At 36.5% G+C, this 21,615-nt stretch overlaps 1 protein-coding gene across 1 annotated transcript in view; it reads left to right on the top strand.

Annotated features, from left to right (window-relative positions):
• Window positions 1-21,615, top strand: part of LOC130577788 (receptor-type tyrosine-protein phosphatase delta-like) — a 254,809-nt gene that overhangs the window by 64,894 nt on the left and 168,300 nt on the right. The window contains exon 2 of the mRNA XM_057373376.1: window positions 14,142-14,309. Within this exon, the coding sequence (XP_057229359.1) occupies window positions 14,225-14,309 (85 nt within the window). The 5' untranslated portion in view covers window positions 14,142-14,224. The remainder of the gene's footprint in view (window positions 1-14,141; window positions 14,310-21,615) is intronic.

Below are 21,615 nucleotides of genomic sequence, written 5' to 3'. Positions count from 1 at the left end.
ACTGAGCCAGGAAGGAACCCTTTTYAGGAGTATTTATGCTCATAGTGTTTGCCCATGATTGCAGATCCATTAGTAAGCCATAATTCACTTCTCTGAATTAACTGCAAAGTGATAGCATCGCAGTAGACATAATCATATGYGTGTGCAGTTGGATATGCCAACAGAAAAGTAGCATAATCTTTCTGTGTGCTAGTATGTTGCCCTCTAACACAGACATTACTTTCAATATCTGTTCACAAATTCCCAGTCTCTATTTGCTAAAATAAATTTTCAATTGTGCCTTATTTCTGAGAGATTTCAGAAATCTAAGTCCTCTTGCATCTCAGGAAAAGGTAGGAAGCATTGAYGGTGACAGCAATGATTATTTAGTTAGAAGTCTACTTACGAGAAAATAACAGTGTGTCAACAGATTTTTTTTAATAATGTTCCTGTAATTAAACAGTAGCAGAACACTGAAAAAATGACATAACTGTTTAAGACATTTAAGTAGTATAAAAGAAAATGGGAATGTGAGTAATAATATCAAATACCAATAAATTCTATGTGAGAGTCAGAATTGCAAGAATAATTGCAATCAGTTTTATTATGATATATTGCTTTAAACTTCAGTGAGTTTTGAATGAAATTTCATACATGTAAATTTGGCAATTCTGTGCAGTGATCTGGTTTAACATTATACAAATTGATCTTAAGTGTGAAGACTGGGTATTAGCATAAAATTTTTGCACTTTTTATTTCTTTAGGAACTTCATGAAGGCTTCACCTATTGGAAGAAGTTTAAAAAAAATAACAGAACATTTGTCTGAATTCATTTGAGAAAGATTTGCAATTCAGTTAGCATTTATCTGTTGCTAGATACCAAAATCGACACCAAATCAGATGGCTGCTTTGACTGTTGTTGATGTGCTTGTTCAAGCTCTCAACTACAGAAATAAACTAAATGTCATTGATAAAAATGAAAAAAAAAAAAAAAAAAAAAAAAAAAGATGATACAATATCAGAACTAATGGATTACACCAACACATTCCAGTACATTCCTGAATCCACAGATAAGATGTAAAGTGAACTCTATGCAGATAAATTAAAGCCATCTTCCAAAATTCATTGTAACTTCTGGTCCTTTAATAAATAAGTACATCTTAGTCCTAAATCCCAAGTAGTCGCTGATACAAAGACTGGTGGAAGTGTGGTTGGAAATCTGGATCTTCTATTTCAAATAAAATTGTTTTATGTGGAAGTGTCTGTATGGTAGTACAATAATTGAGACATGACTAAGTTAATGTATCTGAGCTGCTTATTTTCTGGCCCAAAGATTAGGCCTAAAATAAAAAATAAAAAAAATAAAAAATAAAAAAAAAAAGTAGTGCATTAGTTAAAGTGCAAAAATAGTGATTCACATTTATTGATACTTAATGGAGCTGACTTGCAAAAAATAAAATTAGTTCCTGAAGAAAATTATTTTCATTCTGGCTCCAGAGTCTTTAAAAAAGGAGAATGCAGTAGGGACATAATTTGTGGAAGTAGTCCTGGTTTCCCTAGTGYTAATAATTAGGAAATTATTGTTAAGTAAAATTTGCAGAGAGTAAAGAACAGTGTACATAATGTGGACTTCAAAAAGCATGATACACTCATCTACAGGTATCTGAAAAGACCACCTTTACAAATTTTATATTTTGTTTAAGACATTTCCCTTGTCTTTTCAGGTCTTATGACCTACCTGTATCTGTTTATACAAGCAGCAGTGGAAGATCTATTACATGCAGAGATTAGGACAAAGGAATTYTGGTTCTCAGTATCTAAGGGTTAGAGATTGCTTGGGATATGTCCCTGCATTTTTTCACTTAATTCAGTTTCTGTTAGAGTTCTAATTTATAAACAAATAAATAAATAACTAAAATCTTAATTCTGCTGTATCTTCTAGGAACTGTGGTGAGCAAGCCATTCAGACTAACACATGAGCTCAACAGGTGAATAAATTCCTTTAGTAGAAAACCTCTTAAAATTGAGGGCTTGCTGCTCTGCTTGCTGCAGAGTACTAAGGAAAGGAAATATTCATTGTTTTTTCTCCTGACTTCTAACCCTTGAAATCAAAAAATACTTTCCCTACCCACTCATTTGCTGTTAACCCTCAGAAAAAAAAAAGAATCATTTTTCTTGGCAGAAGTTTGTTTTAACAACATTAGGATAATTGTATACATGAGAGAGGGTGTCTGAAAYAGTAGCCCAAACGTAGACATGCGACCAAAATTTTTTTGCCATTTTTACATATTCTGGTAAAGTTATGCAGAACATCCATAATGCGTAGCTTTCTGTACAGGCTTTTTTTTTTTTTTTTTACCCTGAAGAATTATGATTGCAAAATGTTTTGAAAAATGTTTCTGTTTCCTAACGACAAGGTCCCAAAGTYATTCACATCTGTATACTTCAAATGAGGCTTTTCAGGATATTGAAAAATTGGTTACAGCTGGCTGCACACCCTGACAGTTGAATATAAAACTCCCATACCAGTCATAACTAGCAATTCAATTTAACTTATGCACACTGAGAGCAACAAAACATAGTTTCTTTCCAAAGAGGCGACAGTGCAGTCAGAACTTCTACAGCTGCCTTTCATGCACTGATAATTAAAAAAATCAAAACAAAATCCCTAACTGGAAAATACACCCTCCCTTTATAATTATCTATTTCAAAGCTGTAATCGAGCATTTCATTATAGAGATGCTAATCAATCCAGAACAATACTCCTGGGACAGCAAACACACTCAGAGACATAACAGTTATAATAGAAATGCTGGAGAAACTTTACTGGGTTTGTAATAGTTGCTCAGGCATTTTTGTTGTGAAAGATGAAACTCCCACAGGTGCCTTGCAGTGTTCCAAGTAGAACGTTAGACTCATCTTCTAAGCGTTAGCTATATTGAAAAGGAAAAAAAGTACTTTGTTATCAGTATAAATAAGCAGAATGCACTCATTAAAAAAAAAAAAAAAAAGTTTTCATTCATCTAGCCAGATTATTAGTTAAAACTAATAACTGATAAATGAAGCCAAAACTGGAATTGACTTTCTAGGTTATGTTTCTCATCCCCTAAAATTTGTTATAGAGATTTTATCTCTCTGGGATAGTGCTAACACTCCAGAGAAATGTTTGAGCCCTGAGTACCCACTGCCAATTACAGCCCTCATTCATAGTTTAATGTGTACAGTCTTGGGATTTCCACAAAAGACTGATAGTCATAACCTTGTGTTTCTTGTGGAATTTCAGTTTCTGTGTTACATGGGTGAAAGGAAGACAAATCTTTTTCTTTATGAGCATGGGAAGCAGTGTTGCAGTAACATGGATGCCTTCCATGGCATGGTTATTAGTGGCACTAATATACAGTCAGTAAGATTGTGTGGCATGTTTTCTCCAAGTATTACAAACACTTTTGTTCATGTTCTAAAAAGAGAATTAATGTAAGTTGAGTCTAAAGTCTTGACACATTTTCATGACGCTGTCTAAAGGCTTGAAGTTACCGTGTACTTCTGTAAGGTCAGCCTATGGTATTTTGTACAGAGAATGAGGATAACACGTTTTTTTGATAGCCACCTGTACGAACTGTTTAATTTTACATTAGACTCTATTTTCTCAGTTTGATTAGTAATGAAACTAATTCTCTACTTTCATTGGTTCATTAACTTAATTTTATTATGGCTAAATATAAAGTATTGTGTAGATGAAGGTTAAACTCTTTATTTAGTTTGAATCACTTAAGTGATTACTACTTTCCATGTAGAAATTCTGGAAATGAAAATGCTGAAAACAGAGTGCAAATGAAGAAGTCATAGATAAGTTATTGTGTATGARGCACATGTTTGAAGGGCAGAAAGGTTTCTCTTCTACCTCTTCCATATTTYCAGACAAATTTGAACTCTGTAAATCAGTCCTTTTTGTAATTGTGTATGTATGTATGCACACAAGTATGCATGTGTGCATRTTCTTAAATGTTTGCTTTACTGGCTTTTAAGTGCATTGGATTGTCTTACATCTGTATTTTTTTATTCCTTCTTGATGCTGAGATTATAAAAGACACTCAAAATCTGAATGGCAGGGAGCTGCAGTCTAATCCACCAYCTTCTGTATTTTCTCATATATGCATTTTTTACGTAAGGTGACAAACATAACTAAGATAACAACCTTTCTCTTGTTTTTTATCTCCAGTCCATTTCTTTTTTATGACTTCTGACTGTTCATGTAGAAGACAAACTATCAGTAGTGCCTGCTCTTGGTTATTTCACCAATTTAATCTTCTGTAATATTTCTTTCTCTGATTTGTCTTGTCCATTTATAAATGAAGATACAAGAGATTGCCTGTTTTAGAAATTTTATCAGATCATAAGCAGTAAGAGAGATAATTGAGCATCTATATGTACCTATAGTATGCAGGAAGTTCTTTAGCTGGATGAAACTGCTCCAGTATATGGGCAGAAAAACAATTTTTGCTAAATATGGCATCACTCTGTAACATTATGGTGGACATGCATGCCCTATCTGTGTCACAGGGTACTACTGGTACTGGTATATATTGGTATTTAAGTTGCAGAGATATTTCCACAGCTGTATACAGTAGATTTCAGATTTATTTTTTCTCATAACCTTTATGAAAATAATGTTCATTTGGGTGGATAGCACATACTCTCACTTTCTTACTGAGAACTGACAAAAAGATGCTGCAAAAGAAGATGAAGGTTACACAATGTCAGTATCTAATTAAAAATTAGGTTAGAAATTACCAGCTTATTGCTAAGGCCAGCATATTTGTGAGAATAAACTCACACTTAGTTTTTCTTTAATATCATCAGCCCAAAGAACATGAGCACTTGGGAAGCTGTCGCACAACTTAGATTTGAAAAATTCTTGCTGAAATGTTTCCTGAGAAGGACATAAACCCAGTGAAGAATATATGGAATATACATAATGCATTTTAATCTAGTCTAGTACTCTGTAACAGGCTTGTAAGAGGATGAACTTCAGGCCTAACAGGGATTTCTTTTCATTATCATATTCTTGTAGCTAAGACTTTTGAGTGCCAAGTTGCCTGGGCAAAACAATATGAATGAAAGCCCTGGGTACAGGAGCTGCACCACTTCAAAGCACAGAGAAAATCTTAAAATCAAAAATGAGAAAGGAGTGCATGTGTACTGGTTAATCCCTCATAGATCGTTTAATGTTTAGCAATACATTTCACAGTGGAAATCTGTTGTTGATCTCAGCTGGCTTGCACCAGATCAAATAAATGAGTTCATCAGGTCTGTGGGGATATAAAGAGGTCTGTGGGGATATAAACTTTCTGCTTCTCACTCTCCATTTGAAGAGGATTGAGGTAGAGGTTCTGTGAAGTACCTAAAATGCCACTTGAAGTGGCCCTACTAAGTCATTCTATTCTTCTAGTTACAGATAAATCTATAGTAGTTAATGAGGTCTGTAAAGAAAAACATACTATAAATCATATTGTCAGGCTGATGATTTTATGATTTTATTTGGTATCAAACTGGTTTGTCAACATTATGCCATAGTTTGGTGTCTAAAAGTGCACCAACTGGTACCTTAAAAAAGAAATTTCAACAATAAAATATCTGCAAGTTGTTGTTGCCTTTTAACTTTTTCAGAGTTTATAACATTACTTCTACTTTTTCTCTGAGTGTAGTAAAACATGTTGTAGTTCTCATCTTTTTTTTTTTCCAAAAGAAGACCTGTGGACAACCATGCATGATTATGGCATATCAGTATGGCAAATACATAGTGCTTCTATTGCTTCAGGAAGTTTTTCTATTTTATTACCAAATAATTTTATAATGTCAACTACTTTTGAAAAATAACCATTTCAGATCTCCATCTCTTCTTCTAATACAATTGTATTGCCATCAGCAACATTATAATAAAGTGCAGTCAGGCTAAACTAGCTGCAGCTGATTACTGTCCTGTGTGTACTGCAAATTCAGTGTCTCGGTCAGTCATGCTTCAATCTGATTAGCCAACAAGTATATTGGATAGTTTTCAAACAAGACTATAAACTGAAAAGGAAAAAGGAAAGCCATAAAAGAAGAAATTGCAGAGAAAAGAGAAAAAATGCACTGTAATACTGAAGTCAGATTTGACCTGTTASCTCCAAACTTGCAAATATATTTCTGGTTTTATTTTAGTATCTGCGATACTTGGTATGCTTCARCCATGCCTGACCCTAAAGGCAGGGAATAACTGGAATTTTTCATGATTTCTCTGCTGAAATAGAAAAGAAAGGACAAAATTCTTCTGAAAATAAGACGGCTCTTTAGATATAAACAATGTTACATATCTGTGACATGTGCATAGCAGTGGAGCCATAGAGTGATTCTTGTTGCTAGGTCATCCAAGTCTCCAGCTCTGTGAGGAAGCAAGCAACAAATAGATGCCAACTTGGACAGTAACTGTGGTCCCAAAACTCAGCTGTTCGCAGTAGAATCTAGCTGCTCTAGCCCTAATGGGGCTTTTTCTTAAGACTGCTGGGAGCATCTGCTTGAGAGCCTTTTCCTGCAAGTGTCTGATGGGTATGTGATATATGACACAGTGACTCTATGAATGTTTTTGTATATGGCTCTCATGCTCATAGGTTTAGCTTCTTCTAAGAAGTAGCTGCTGCAYAGCTCTAGTGTTGTTCAAGTAATGTAATAACCAAAGAAGACTGACAAATTGTATATGGCAAATAACCTAGTACTAAAGATTTGTTCTTTCTCTTTTTATTTTGAGGCAACCAACAAAGACAAAAATCAGTCTGTAAACATCTTTTGCATTCAGACAGTATTGTTCTTGAACAAGATTTCAGAGAAAACGATTAATAGAATCATAGAATCTAGAACAATATATGCTGGAAAAGACGTTTGAGTCTGTTAATGTACCACTTAGTCCACCACTAAACTATGTCCCTTATCAGCACGTCTGCATGTCTTTTAAATATCTCCAGGTTTGGCAGCTCCACCAACTTTCCAAGGCAGACTGTTCCAACCTTTAGCAACCTRTTCAGTAAAGGAATTTCTACTAACACACATTCTAAACCTCCCCTGGCACAACTCGAGGCAGTTTTGCTCTATCGGGAGAAGAGCCCAGCCCCCACGTGAAGAGCCATTTTAACATTGMTTTGTCTCAATGGTTGCCAGAGGCACGTTGGGCAGGAAGACCACACGTGCAGGAGGCACCCCAGAGCTGCGGGCAGGCTTGCCCCAGGGGTGACTCCGCCTGGCAACAGCTCACAGGGACAGGGGACACTGCACCCAGAGAGGCTCCACCAATGCACGGCACAGGAAGGCTGGGCTGGCCCAATGGTGTCCTGTGGGCAGGCGGGCTTTGGGAGGGGCCACGGGGCATAAAAGGTAACTTTGTTGCARGCTTTGGGTTCGCATCTTGCTCTTCGCCGTGGGTTGTTTTGTGCCCATGTTTTCCCCTGGCTCCAGCCTGCCTTTTGGCCCTTTTGCCCTYGCTCGCTCGCTCGCTCATCAGCGCGTATCCCGTTCCTTCTCGCTGGGCGCTTGGCGGGACACCGGCTGCCCTTAGAGCCTCGTGTGGAGCGTGGGTCCCGCCCTGCTCCTTCCATTGACCCAGCCGCCGCCTCTCCTGCCTCCCTGTGCCCCCTGGCCGATGCCTGCCCGAGCCGCCTGAGTCCAACCTCGCCTGCCTGCGCCCTAGCCGCGATCCGCTCTGCSATCTGTGCAGGGTTCTGGCCGCCCTGCCCRCTCCCCTCACCGTGTCCGGTCCCCTCGGCCGCCGGCAGCGAGCTCACCCCGCCGTGTRGACATCGAGCACTCTGGTCCTGCTCGTGGTAACTCCGCTGCATCTCTCTGYCTGCCCTCTCTCGCCATTCCTTTTCCATTTTCCTTCTTTGCTCTGTGTTCCAGCCCTCCCTAGTAGGGTAGCTCCTTTTTATGTTGCTTTTTCATTACTAATAAACGGTTCTCAGATACAAAGTTTGCCTYGTTTGGCTTAATTTCATCCCTGACCATCTAATTTAAAAAAAAAAAAAAAAACTCTTTTGCAGTTCCACCAGTGGATTGCGACATCCCACCTGGCTACACTCCTGTCAGTTGTATGGGGTGATGATGTSTTCCCTGAGCCTGTCTTTCTCCAGGCTAAWCACCCTGGCTCATGTTCAGCCGCTGTCACCAGCACYCCCAGGTCCTTTTCCTGTGGGCAGCTTTCCAGCCACTCTGCCCCAGCCTGTGGCACTGCCTGGGGTTGTTGTGACCCCAGGGCAGGACCCGGCCCTGGCCCTTGTTGAACCTCACACCCTTGGCCTTGGCCCATGATCCAGCCTGGCCAGATCCCTCTGCAGAGCCTTCCTGCCCTCCACTAGGTCAACAGTCAACAATGGCACTCGGTGTTGTCTTTGAATTTACTGAGGGTGTAAGCAACCCTCTCATCCAAATCATTGGTAAAGATACAGAATAGGACTGACAATACTGATTTCTGGAAGACACCACTAGTGAGTCACCTGGTGATTATACACACCTTACTATAGATTTTGCCTTGTTTCTCTTCTCTGGTTTACAATAGAGTAACAGAGTAGCCAAGATACTTATTTTTGCTCCTTTATTTTCTTGCTGCTCTTTTCTCCCCTATCTCTATCTTTCTATCTTCTTGGGGGTTTGGTTTGGGTTTTTTCTTTGTTTTGTGTTTTGTGAGTTTTTTTTCTTTTTTTGTTGGTTTGTTGGTTTTTATTTTAGTAAGTGTCAGAATAGAGTTTGCTTTCTTTAATTTCTTACTTGGGCAAAGTCAAAGCAGGACTCTTTCAGGGTTAGTAGGTCATTTACAGAAGTCAAGACTAGGATATTGGCAGAGTGTGGTTTTTTCAGGCAAAAAGTCAGTCTTAGTGGAAGATGTTTCATTTGCTTGCTTAATATCTGTGACTTTGTAACATGGTTTAAATTATTTCCATAGATTCTCAACAATGTATAGCTTTAATATCCATAGACACATCACATTATATGCTCTTCTCATCTAGCAAAACTATTTCAAGCTCAGCACCTCAGCCATTGCCAGCACAAAGTTTTTTTTTCTTGAACCATTACTTGGAGGCAGGAAGTTAAGAGGTTAGGCAGTGTTCTAGTGAATTGTTTCTGCATCATGTATAAGAAAAGTTCTTATGACCTGCAGAAGTGACTAAGATGGCAGAAGTTTGTAAGCATAGAGAAACCTGTCAACTTACAACTGGTATTTGAATTCATAATTTAGAATGGAACTGAAGGTATACAAAGATCAGGCTAGGCAGAGTTTTCTGTATATGGTTAAAGATTGCATATGAAAATAAGTCTTTTTGTAAGTGAAAGACCAGGAACCCAAAAAAACCTTTTTGTATGAGAAAAACATCCCAGTGATGTGATTTCAAGGTACTTTGCTGTCACTGAGTTGATTTATTCACTAAGCAATTTAATTTATTTCTTCAGTTACCAAAAATCCACTTGCTGTTTTTTATGGTAGTAGAGGAATCCTTATTGCAGTCTAAAATAGAATTGCAGTAGAATGGTATGATAGGATACAGTACAATGGAATGAGATTAATATATTGTTATATATAAGCAGAATTCCATATATCACTGCAACTTGTTTGTGCTTTTATAGTGATGTAGCTCAAATGCTTGCATAACATCAGAAACCTACTGTGCTAGGACGGGTGCTCACTCATGCTCGTATAACAGAGAAATTCACGAATGATAGACAAGCATTAGGGTGTATTGTTATCCAGAGACTGGTAAGACTAAACTTTTGAACACTCAGCACAGCTGTCTTTTAAATTTCCTTAATCATGTGTTTGCATTTTGAATTTTTTAAGAATAAGAGCATAATGAAACATGGGACTTCTCCAGCAGGTCAACTGTGAAAACATTTATCATGTTTAATCAATAAAAGAGCAAATGAAATGTGAAACTTCTTCTTCTGCCAGTTGCCCTCATTGCTWTGGAAAATACATTTAATTCTCTTGAAAAGACATTGTTTTACCCAGAGGTATTTCTGAATTGATTTTGATTAAAAAGCTTATGAGAATTAATTTTATGCATTATTTTCTATTCTTTCTAATAATGATTCAGCTGTCAGTTAGGTTTTTGCAGCCAAGATTTGCCCATGAAAGTTGTTTATTTTTTTCTTTAAGGAGGGTTCATGGTTGATATGCAAATACAGGAAGTATTTACACTTTTTCCATCTCTAATTCTAGTAATGTTTTGGATTTGTTTTTTTGTATTCATTCTCTTACATTTGTATGATGTTAGAAATTTGTGGCTTGGAAATTGATGTAATTCAGGATTGTGGATGTGATGAATGAAGTGCAGAAACAGAATTTCAGTGCAGTCTTCTATTCTAAACTTTGCTTCAATGTACTTTTAGAGAAATGTCATTTGGGGGGCTTTAATACAAGATGTATGCAGTTATTTTCTTATGGAGAAACATAGGGGGTTTCTGTGGGAAGCCTTTGAGATAAATCAGAGATGACCATGAACTAAAATCATCTCTCTGAGCAATTTGAAACTTTGGAAAAGTTGAACCAGAAGTCCTGTTTGCAGTACAAATTAACTCACATACCATTGTAATCCCTTTCTTCCAAAATTTTGGAAGTAATTGTTTATTTTGTTATTTTTCTCAGTGTGGCTCCCTACATCTGAGGTCTTTTTTGTCCATGTTCAGGTTTGTTCTGGCAACTCTCGCCTGCTGTGTTAAATTTCTGTGTTAGCACGTAAATGCACGTGTGGAACGTAAATGCACGGTTAGCAAGCACGTAAATGCAGGCGTGGAAAAACAAGCAGATAAAGAAAATAGTGTTTACTTTTTTTTGGTTCTAAAATTTGCCCCCAGGTATGCATTTCCTACAACTGTCTGGGAGCAGGAACCATCTTGTGAGTACCATGATAGCACCTAAAAGGTTATTTTTGCTACTAAAGAGACTGTAGGGAAGCATTTTGGTGTTCAGATGTTTCATTCATCAATGTTGATCCTTKTGAGAATAATTGGTGCATGTGCCCATGCCCTGGTGCTATCATTTGCTATGCTTCTGCTGAGAAGAATTCTTTTTTGTCTCTGTATTGAACACTGGAGAGCTGCACATCTGCACTTCTACCGATCCTGTTACTAGATAGCACTAATCAGGGAAAATCTATCGTCTTACTTATCTATGTGTTATTGTTAGATATATTACCTAGTTTCAGGTAGCTCTTTTAGAGATATTGAAAAAGTCATTTTTGATTATTTAATATAGCAGTTATGCAGCACTTAACCTAAAATAAGAACAGGTTTTATTAAAGGTTCACAAAGAGAGATTTTTGTGAAAGAACCGTTGATCTCTGTGTAGCAGTTGTGATCTTGTGCCAAGGAGAAGCWCCATCTTCCTGCCCTCATGCAGTGTAAATGTTGTATTAAGGGCTGCCAAGAGAGTATATCACTCAGGATTAATTCTGCAAGGCAAATATTGGTCCTCTGGTGACAAGGCTAGAGTAATCCGGTACTGCAAATGCTGTTTGTGTTTTCACTGTCTTTGGTACCACATTCTTGGGTGTAACAAACCACTGTAGGAGGAAAGAGAAGGGAAGGAATTATATCATTTAAGAATTAATAATGCTTTGGATGAGCCCTTCAGTTTGGAGCTACCAAGGTGGCTTGATGTGGAAGCCGATAGTTTTCTTGGTAATTTCATTTAGTCCTTCTAAGGAATTGCATCTTCATGTTAATTTTCACAAGTAAGCCAAGTACAGACCTCCATACCATGTGATATGATTTCAGTGTTGGTACAATTGTCAGTAGCAGGGTCTGAAGGTTTGTTTTCTTTGTGGGAAAAGCTGAGGCATACTTATGTGGAGAACCTTGAAAGTACCTGAATGTCTCTTGGTTTGCTTCTTGGTGTATTAGCAGCCCATCACCTTCATGCCTCCATTATCAGTGTATTTTAAACTCACTTGAAAGACACAYAGCTCAGTACGCATTTATTCAAGTGCTGCTGTTTCCTTGACCTAAAATAGTACAAATTGCTGTGAAGGCCTAAGGAGGCAAAGAGGGAGAACAAACAACAAACAAAGGGTCTCCTGGAAATCTTAGTGTGTTTGTCAGGTTAGTTAAAACTATGACTCTCAGAAACATCAAAGACAGGGAATACTGAGGGCTTTTATTTTATGACCTAGTGATAATGAATATTACCTTCAAAGCAGAGACAATGAGGCAATATACCCAAGTGGTTGTATGTGCATTTAGAATGAGAGAATGCAATGAGGATTTTATTAAAAAGAAAGAAAAAAAAATGCTCTTCTTTATTCTCAGCCTTTTCTTCGGCAGGTTTTGTGATACATCCTTTAATTTGCAGATAGCTTGTAGAGGATAAATGCATATTCACATATCAGGATCATGAGGTTTTTAAAATTCCTCTTTTCCCTAAGCAGGCAGTAATACTTTTTTCTGTTAGACATTACATATAATATTTTGATGGAAGTGCTTGAAAGGTATGAAAATAATCTCCAGTGCCCCATTAAAAAACTGTTGTGTAAAACAAGTGCCTTTGTGGTCACCACTTTTCCCTCTTCTCTGCTTCCCCTATTAATTATCAGTATTGTTTCTTCTTTTCTTCCTCTCCTGAAAGGAATAGGGGAGTACTTAGTATCCACCACATTTTTCCATTCACCTTCACACATCAGCTGCTGCGGTTGTGTGCTAATGAAAAGATAGTTTTGTTCTTAAGTGAGCTGCCTTTGGAGATATTTCAGGGCTCTCCCTGTAATTCCTGCATTCCAGAAAAAGCAAAATAAAAATCACCTCTTCCTTGAAAGTACATTTCATACATCTCCATCTTTGCGATWGCATTGGAATCATTACACAGCAGTTGGCTCTGATACGCTTGCACAGACACAAATTGAGTCCGACAGGACTGGTGTCTCATGGACTTTGCTGTCATTTGAAATGCTGGCATGAAGATGGTAGCGATGAAAGGGGAGTGCTGGTGCCTTTAGCATTTTGCTTATGAAGATTTCTTAGGCTTGTATTTTTTGATAGCAGTAGCTGATTCAAAAGATAGTTTTACAAGAGATTCATAACATAGCATAGATTTCTACCAGCTGCTTATGTCTTTCCTTTCTAGAGTAAATTCTTCTAAACATTTTGCTGTGTTGAAAATGGGTTCTTTATGCCATCCACAAATCTGTAAGATCTATTTATTGGAATGATAATTAGTATACTTTTTTCTTTGTCCTCTTGATTTTCATCTTTACTGCATGGAAACCACTTATGTAGTAATGAACAAGTAGTATCAAACTTACCAAAGCTTATTCGTTGCAGATCATTCAGAAGGTGTGATTGCATTTCGTGTTATTTTAGTGACCATGTCAAGTTGCATAGGAAATCTCTAGTATTTCCTGTGTTAGGGGAAAATACTTTCATATTCCTTAATTTCTATTCGTGTGCCATATTTGGACAAAGATGAGACACATTTCTTTCAAGTCAGGGAGTTGAGCTGTAGTTCTACTGCTGTATCGTATTCAATCATGCATTGTAATAAATGAAACGGATTGAACAAAATGGAATGAATTGGGATCTCAGCTCTTTATTCAATGCCAGATTTCAGTTTTTCTATTAAGCATAACTCAGATATGTACAGGAACTCACGACAGGAATGTTAACCTTTGAAAGTTGTTAAACTATGCTAAAATATGTTAATAATACCTCCTAAAACAGAATTTGTGGTGCTATTCTTACCAGATGCCAAGGCATCAACTCCCTGTTTGCATGTGGATTTATTATGGATAACTAATCTGCTTTGATTACCTTTTTGCAAAGTGAGTTCCAGTGATGTCTTAAACTTCATCAACAAATCAGTTTCTGTGGTTCAGAAAATGCTGTTGAATACAACTGAAGATTCAGGATGTAACAATTGCTTGATTGTGAGGTAAAGATGCCCTAAGAAAGGTGTTGTTACAGTGCTAACATATATACAGGACCTCAAATCTTCTCGTATATACCAGTAGTGTGAAATTAATGGTGTTTCTTTTCCTTTCTGCCTTAACCTTTGTCTTTTAAAATTGTTTTGCCTCAAATTGTGAATGTGTAAAAGCAACAAAAAAAAAGAACTCTGTCCTATTCTTGTTAATTGTATTTTTATCTTTTCACAGGCTCTGAAAATACTTCATCTGAAATTTCAGACCGGACAGACTCGCAGTGGCTTCTAAGCCAGTGAGATCAAGGCTGCCAAAGCATGCTGGTGCCAAGCTGTCGGACGATGCACGTAGTCAGGCCAGTGGTGGTGCTCCTGTGCTTGCTACTCTATGCTGATGCTGAAAGTAAGCTTAATWTTTTTTTGTGCTTAGGTCTTGGCCATCATGAATAGTTTTGTTTTCAGATGGTGGTTAGTAAGAGTCCTCAGATAGAGTTTCCTTCTGAGTGATTTTTAAAAAACCCTCTGCAAGGTCCTCTCTAAATCACAACTAGTATTTGAAAAGAATTGTTCATACAACTTCCATACTGTTCTTCTTAATACTCTCTTTTCTTAAGCATGAGCAATTCATGCTAAAATAATGGAGGCCATTGCTACAAAGTAACACAGTCAAAACAAAGACCAACCTTTCTTACCAGACATTGGTCAAATATCTTAAAGACATCTGTCATTCTTGAAATATTTCTGACTTAACTGTGATCTAAAAAAAAAAAAAAAAGGTCCCATCCCAATTAATATCCAGTCCAATTAAAATTCCAGTCCCTTTGTAACTGCCGCAACAGCTGTTCTAATGTATTATTTCCGACAGCTGTCGCAGAGTACGGTATCCAAACAAATCAAGCAGAACTGACAACTTAGTGGCTGGCCTAAACATGTGACAATTCAGTGAAAGAAGGCACCTATGTTTAYTTGTACTGAGGGGAAGCTCTTGGAGTTTGTTCAATTAGTTTATCTATTAATGGGAAGATAATATCTTCTTTTTAATTAGGAAATCACTAGATCTGCCTTGTTTACATGTGTTCCTTCTTCTCCCAGCTGTCCTATGGCTTCTTGTACAAGTAATGTGCAAATGAGAAAAGCCATTTGCTTTCCACCTGTTGAACTGCAGGTTTGCTGCAAGCTGACTGTGTTTACATTGGCAACGAGATGACTGCTGACATTCACTTCATTGAGGGATATTTTCCTACTTTGCTAGTACTTCCTGACGCTATGCAGATACATGACCAGTCAATCACTTTGTTTCAGCTCTGTCTTTAGAAGGCTTCTGGTTTTTTTTTTGCAAGTCTCTTAAATCAAGAGCACAGAGTAATAGAATAGCATTAGTGAAGTGGGGTGAATCAGTTCTCACTAAATGCATATAGAAGAGCTCCTTTTAGCTCCACTTATCACCTCCACTCCAGGTATATTGAGTCACAGCAGTAAAATAGATAATAACCTTTTTCAATTTCATACATAGTAAGACTTCCTTCTTCTAAGTATAGCTATGTGAAAGTGAAGTAAATGGAAGAAAAAAAGGACAAAAAACATACATGTTTGTTGCGTACTGACAGCTGAGATTCTTTGGCCCCTTTCCAGTTAGATAATGACCAGCTGGGATGATTGTGTCGAAGGTGAAGCCAAGGACATTTTAACACTTTAGCCAGCAAATAATTAATTGGGAACTGGGCCCATATGTTGGACAGTTTTGCAGTTGTAGTATTCTACCTATTTTAAAAGTTGTAAGAAGCACAGATTGGCTTTTTGTGACAGTTTCTCTCAGAATGAAATGATGGTTCTCAAGTATTTTATATGCACCAGCTTTTAAGTTGCTTGAGTAATTATATACATATATGAAAATGGTATTCTTTATATGGTATTAATTAAATTTTTTGTCATATATATGTTTATATAGCTCTATATAATATTGAATTTATACTGCGAGTGGTAAATTAGTGTTCATCTGTCTTACTAATTTCTTTGAGAGTCATAGTATAGGCACATTTTAATTATACACAGTACTTTACTTGAGAGACACATTATATCTCCACATTTGTGGCCTGGGTGAAGAGAAAGGACAGCATCCATGAGCCTTCCATGCAGGCACATAGAAAGATGTGTCTTCTTCCATGATTAGCCCTTCTCCTTTGGAGAAAAGTTCCTGCTGTGCTGGAGTTGCTCTGGCCTCTGCTTTTGCAGATATTCTTGCTCTTGTTTTGTCTTGCTTTTTTTTGTAAGAGTTCCAGAATCTACTTTCATCTAGTGCTTTTCTTGAAATTCTTCCCGAAGAGTGTCAGGACCCCCATGTTACTTCATTTTAGTGGGGAAAGGACACAGAAGGTGAGATAAAAGTAACAAAAAAAATTGTCCTTCTTTTCTCTGTCACCCTGTAAAAGCCATGCCTTCCTTCTTCTGCCATTATTGGTATATCAAGGCATGGCCGAAGAGAAAGTATATCCAAACATCAACACTGCATTTTGCGCTTTCTTGGGTAATTGTAAATGGGTAAAGAAYTCATACTCTTCCAGTCTCACTGTCAAATCACTGTGAGTGGAATCCAAGTAACAAGCCAGCTCAATGCTATTGAAGACTCTACTGTTATTTCCAGTGGCATATCTACTGTAAAGTACTATTATCCTTAGTACTTCTCTGTTTATGTGCAGCCTTCACATTTGAGGGATGTGATACCTACAAGTACCAGAAGTAAAAATCTCAAGAATTATGAGTATTTTTTTAGATGTCATCTTTTATGTTTGGTATTTGTAGCATCAGTCCACACTTTTGCTGAGGAAAGAAAATACTTGTTAGTCTTTATTGGGGAAAGCAGTCTACTAGCTTACAGTCTTTTGCCTTGGGTGGATTGTTTTCAGTGAGGTAGATGGCAATACTTCACCATGTCTAGTAATTACTATAGTAATATAATTTGTCATAAGAAAAGTACTGGGTTTTTTTGTTTTTTTTTTTTTTTTTTAATGAACTGAAAGAAAAGTAACTATGCAGAGCTTTATGCAAGTTCATCTGTTTAATAACGAGAAGCATATATCTTTCAGAGACTCATACACAACAGATTTGTTTTAAAACTATCAAATGTGGTACGATCTCTTTCTGACCTTGCCAGGTGTCACTGAGCTCACTTAATTACTGACCTCAAAGAAATGTAGGAAATATAAAATGCTTCTAAAGGGGTCATTCCGGTCTTTCCCAGTATTCCAATTATTGACAATCAAGAGTTTAATTTCTGTTAATAGAATAAAGTATTTTTCTGCAGATAGTCTGTGTCCTGCTTTTTAGTAATTGATTTCACTCATGTGTGTTGTGTTCCTTTTCCACTCTTAGAAAAGCCTAATCACCATCATTTCAAAATTCTTTGCTTTATTTGTTTATTTAGTGCTTTTCCTTCATTCTTGGTTGCATGGCTTCTGCTCTGGAATTTTTCTTTTGTTACTACTTTGGAGATGCTGTTTGAGAATAGAAGCCACAATTGTCTCTTCCCTAAGCAGAACTGTTTGCAGCTGACTGTAAAAAGGGAAACAGAAATACTAACTAAAAACAATGCATTTGTTGTATATAGTTTCTGTACCCAATTGTTTGAAATGTGACTAATGCTTAGTTTGCTCTCTGGCTTCTAACGCCTATTGTGACAGCATCATGCAGGTAATCATTGTACCATCGTACCATCATCTCTAGGTCAGGATGAGTTCTGACAGGACAGTGATACTTATATGGGGGTAATTAAGACAAAGTCTTGCTTAATGGGATGTAAAGACCGTAATTTAGTATTAGTGGAGCCAATTTTTTCCTCTGTATTTTTAATTGTTTTAATTTTTTTTTTTTGCATTTTGCTTTTTAGGGAGCTTGTGTGTTTTTTCCTGCAAATACTGCTCTTTCTCTTTAAAAGCCTTTTTTGTTCTTCAACTGTCTGAAAAACACTCATTAGTCCATATAGAATTTTTTCTCTCTAAGCTCTTACCTATAACACTAAACTACCTGACAGATCTTTCAAAGTAAATTACAGAAAGCAATTGTGTCACAGTAAGTCTTACAAGTGAACATACATGGTTTGTACTAAAAACTCCCCTGTTCTAAAAAACGTTCATAAACACTATCTGCAGCCAAGCCTAATACGGAAATAATTTACTTTTTGTACATGTACCTTTGATAATTGGGACTGAATTTTTTTTCAGAGTAAATCAGATTTACTTTTAAAGTCCAACATGTTTGAACTGGTAATTTCAATTATTGCTTTCAAGTATAGGCAGTCTGTATCTGGGGGCTAATAGCATGCATTCTGTGTCAGATACAATCCTTTGGTTACATTTCTCTTTTTTTCTTAATAATGGTGATGAATGCAAGATAGTTGAAATATCAGCTGGGGTTTTTTGAGGGAAAAATAGCTTCCAATTTTCTTTTGTATTCATTTTTTTTTCCAGGAATTTGGATATGCTCTCTTCAGTCAAACCCTAGGATATTTTTTAGTTGATTTGATGAAACTTGGTATATACTGTTTCAAGASTGATTTTATATTGTACTTGTTAAATATTATATTAACATATGTCAAGTAAATCAGCCATCAGTTAAAGTGTTAGTTTTAGGGAAAAGTGGGACAGCTAGTCATACCAAAGTATTCTAGAAGTATTAATTTTGCTCTGCAGGAAAGTGAAGTCTTCGGAGTAAGTATCATAGTGGAGATTAAGAGTCAGGGAAAATGAAAACATTATGCCATCATCATTCCAAACATACTGACTTAGTCGCAGAAAGTACAGGTGATATGGTTCTTTACATGAGCCAGGGTTTATGCAACCCTTATTTTTCAAATCCTTACACTGAAGCAAATTTGAAAAATTTAGTTCCAGGGTAGCTGTAACTACCACTGTATATGTTTAACGTGGTGTAAATTATGGAGCAGTAGCAGCAAAAATTGCAAACTGCTTGAGGAATAAAATTTTTCAGTTTACATAATTTTTAGGAAGGTCTTTTGATTATCTCTAAATCTGTACATAGGAAAACATTTTTAAATATAATATGAACAAAAGATTTGCGTGTATTTTGTAAACTGTAGATTCAGAATTAAATCAGCAAATCCAAACAAATTGAAGAAAACTGCAGAATGGTTCTTCTGAATGTATACCGTCTACCTCTCTGCAGCTCTGAAGGCTGATGCTGTGTCTCTTTCAGTGTTGTTAACTCAGGTGGTTGTAAACCCCTTCCTCACAAAAGCAGAGTACTGAACAGAGTGGAGTTGCAAGCTTAGGAGTCCAAGAAGTCTTTAAGCCCTGTCAGTTTCACCTCTGTCTGACAGTAGAGGCAGTAAAGTTCCCCCAAGTAAGAAAATCCAATGTCTTTTGATTTTCTTGAGCATCTATCAAACCAGAGTCAGAAAATCCAGGGTCTCCAGTCTTCCCAGACACCAAGAAATCTAGATAAGGGAACTGTGTTTTAATGGCCTTACAGAGTTGGACAAACCCACATTATTTAGATTAATGTTATCTGTTAACAGCAAGTGTTTCTGGAGAAACTACAGTATGGGTAGTTATCTCACTGTCTGTAATTCCCTGCAGCATCAGTAATGACCACTGGCAGATAAAGGAATGTGTGTCATTAATATTCTTGTGTCAGAATTGGCAGTGAATTCCAGTGTGTCTGCTAGATTGCTTAAGAGCATGTCTACATATTTCAAAAGTTTACTAGAAGTACATCTCATAATCTCAATATAGGAGAGTTATTAGGGGGGTTAAAAAAAAAAAAGACACAGCAGTACAGGAGTTTTAGATTTTTTTTTTAATAGGTTTTATTCACTAGCAGAAGAACTGCCGTGATGTTTTACAGTATTTTCACTCCCTGTCTGAACCTGAACCCTTGCTGACTGAAATGGAAATAAAATGTTGAGGAGCAGCATCTGTTTCAGTAGTGAATTTCTCACATCTTTAGAAAATAGTGAATATCTGAAGGTATGTAGGTAGATCACCATTCACTTCACAATCCACCCTGTCTTTCAGTAAACTCCCTCTCCCAAAAATAGCAAATATATAGGATCTTTCTAGCTTAAGTAGTATCTGCTTGAAGCAGTATTTGTTCAGAATAATTAGGCATGTAATTTTTAGTTTAATCCTTTCAAATTCTTGTGAATATGCACCATTTTTTACTATGAATTTTTGTTGGTACAAATTAATTTGGTAAATTGCTAATTTATTTTCACTGCTTCCTTCTAAGGATTGCTATGTGAAGAACAAATTTGCATCTTGACTTTAAATTGCTATAAAATAGATTTAAACATAAAGTTGTATACAAATTGCAACTACGGCTTTCACTGAATTACGTTAAACTGTGAGGTATGTCTTATGAGAAAAATGAGTGTAAAATTTTGTCTGGTGATTACAAAGTTCATGTTGCATAGTTGAGGAGAATATATTGATGAAAAAGACAAAATAGGAAATTACTCATGAACACATATGCCATATGGTCATTTCATTTTACAAGAAATTCTGGAATGTGACTGTAGACACTTTGGACATGGTCTTGCTGAGCAAAACAGTAGCAAAAACCAGAATTTCCCAATGCATACCACATTCACAAATTCCTACAAAACGTAAATTTTGACAGACTTTTCCCAACAAGGCTGTTGTCAGGAAGAGAATTCAGTAGAAGTTTAATTTTTTTCCTGTTGAGGTATAAATTCTTCACCTAAATGTCTTTGTGAAATTTAACTGGGTAGAGTTTTTCTTCTAGTTACTATTAAAAAACTAATTTTTAATTTCCTTTGTAAGGCTTTCTGTGCTTTCTATTTGAGAATCAGTATATGGATGGAATAGAGCTTCCACTGCTGTTGATTTCATTTTGGTGCATGCAATTATGAAGAAGGAAGAAGAAACAATAAGGAAAAGTGATAAGAAATTTATTTTGGCAGTGAGAGTTAATGAGTTATGGGCATTTCCAGAAAAGTTCCACCTGTGTCATGTTTTTCACACAAGAATATCACATACACTTCAAAAATATGTAAAATAATTGTAGAGAATATTGGCAGGACATGTCTGGAGCGGAAACAGGAATAGTTAATTGGTCTCCTGTTCTTGCATAAAACACACATTTTACCAGCAACAAAGAGTGCAGAGTATCTCTAAATGTAATGACTTTGAAAATAAACCAGCGTTTTTTTGTCTGAAAAATTTGTGTTAAAGATGAGGTTGTAGGGTCTGACATCTTTAGATTGAAAAGCAGAGGTAGAATGAATGTGAATAAAAAGTCAAGTTAACTCTACAGATAAGGGCAAAGTGCAGCAAGTAGTGCAGTGAAGTTTGTCAGTGGTTACTGACAAACTGGAGAAAATGTGAGGAAGAGATAAAGATAGATTCAGAAGTAAGAAAATAAAATCTTTGTAATAACTTTATTAATAGAGTTTAAAGAGTTTAAGGCTTATTTTGGCCGATGGATACATATTTTCATCCTAGGATACAGCAGCTGTAACAGTGACCTTTGCTCAATAAATTTGAATATTTAATGGTTAATTTTTTGCTGATTGTGGTCAATTACTTTGGAACTACTGAAACAGTGTACTTAAATGCCAGTTTGCTACTATGTATCTGAATATTCGCAGATTCAGATTTGATGCATTTCATAGACAGTAAAGGTGTTAGATTAGTTACAGAATTTATAAAGATAATCCACTTGTCTTTTTTTTT

The sequence above is a fragment of the Malurus melanocephalus genome, unplaced genomic scaffold, assembly GCF_030028575.1.
Source record: "Malurus melanocephalus ecotype Western Australia unplaced genomic scaffold, MMel_1.1 scaffold_194, whole genome shotgun sequence".
Lineage (NCBI taxonomy): Eukaryota > Metazoa > Chordata > Aves > Passeriformes > Maluridae > Malurus > Malurus melanocephalus.
Note: the sequence above shows the minus strand (reverse complement) of the source record. Positions and strands in the feature narration are given on the sequence as shown.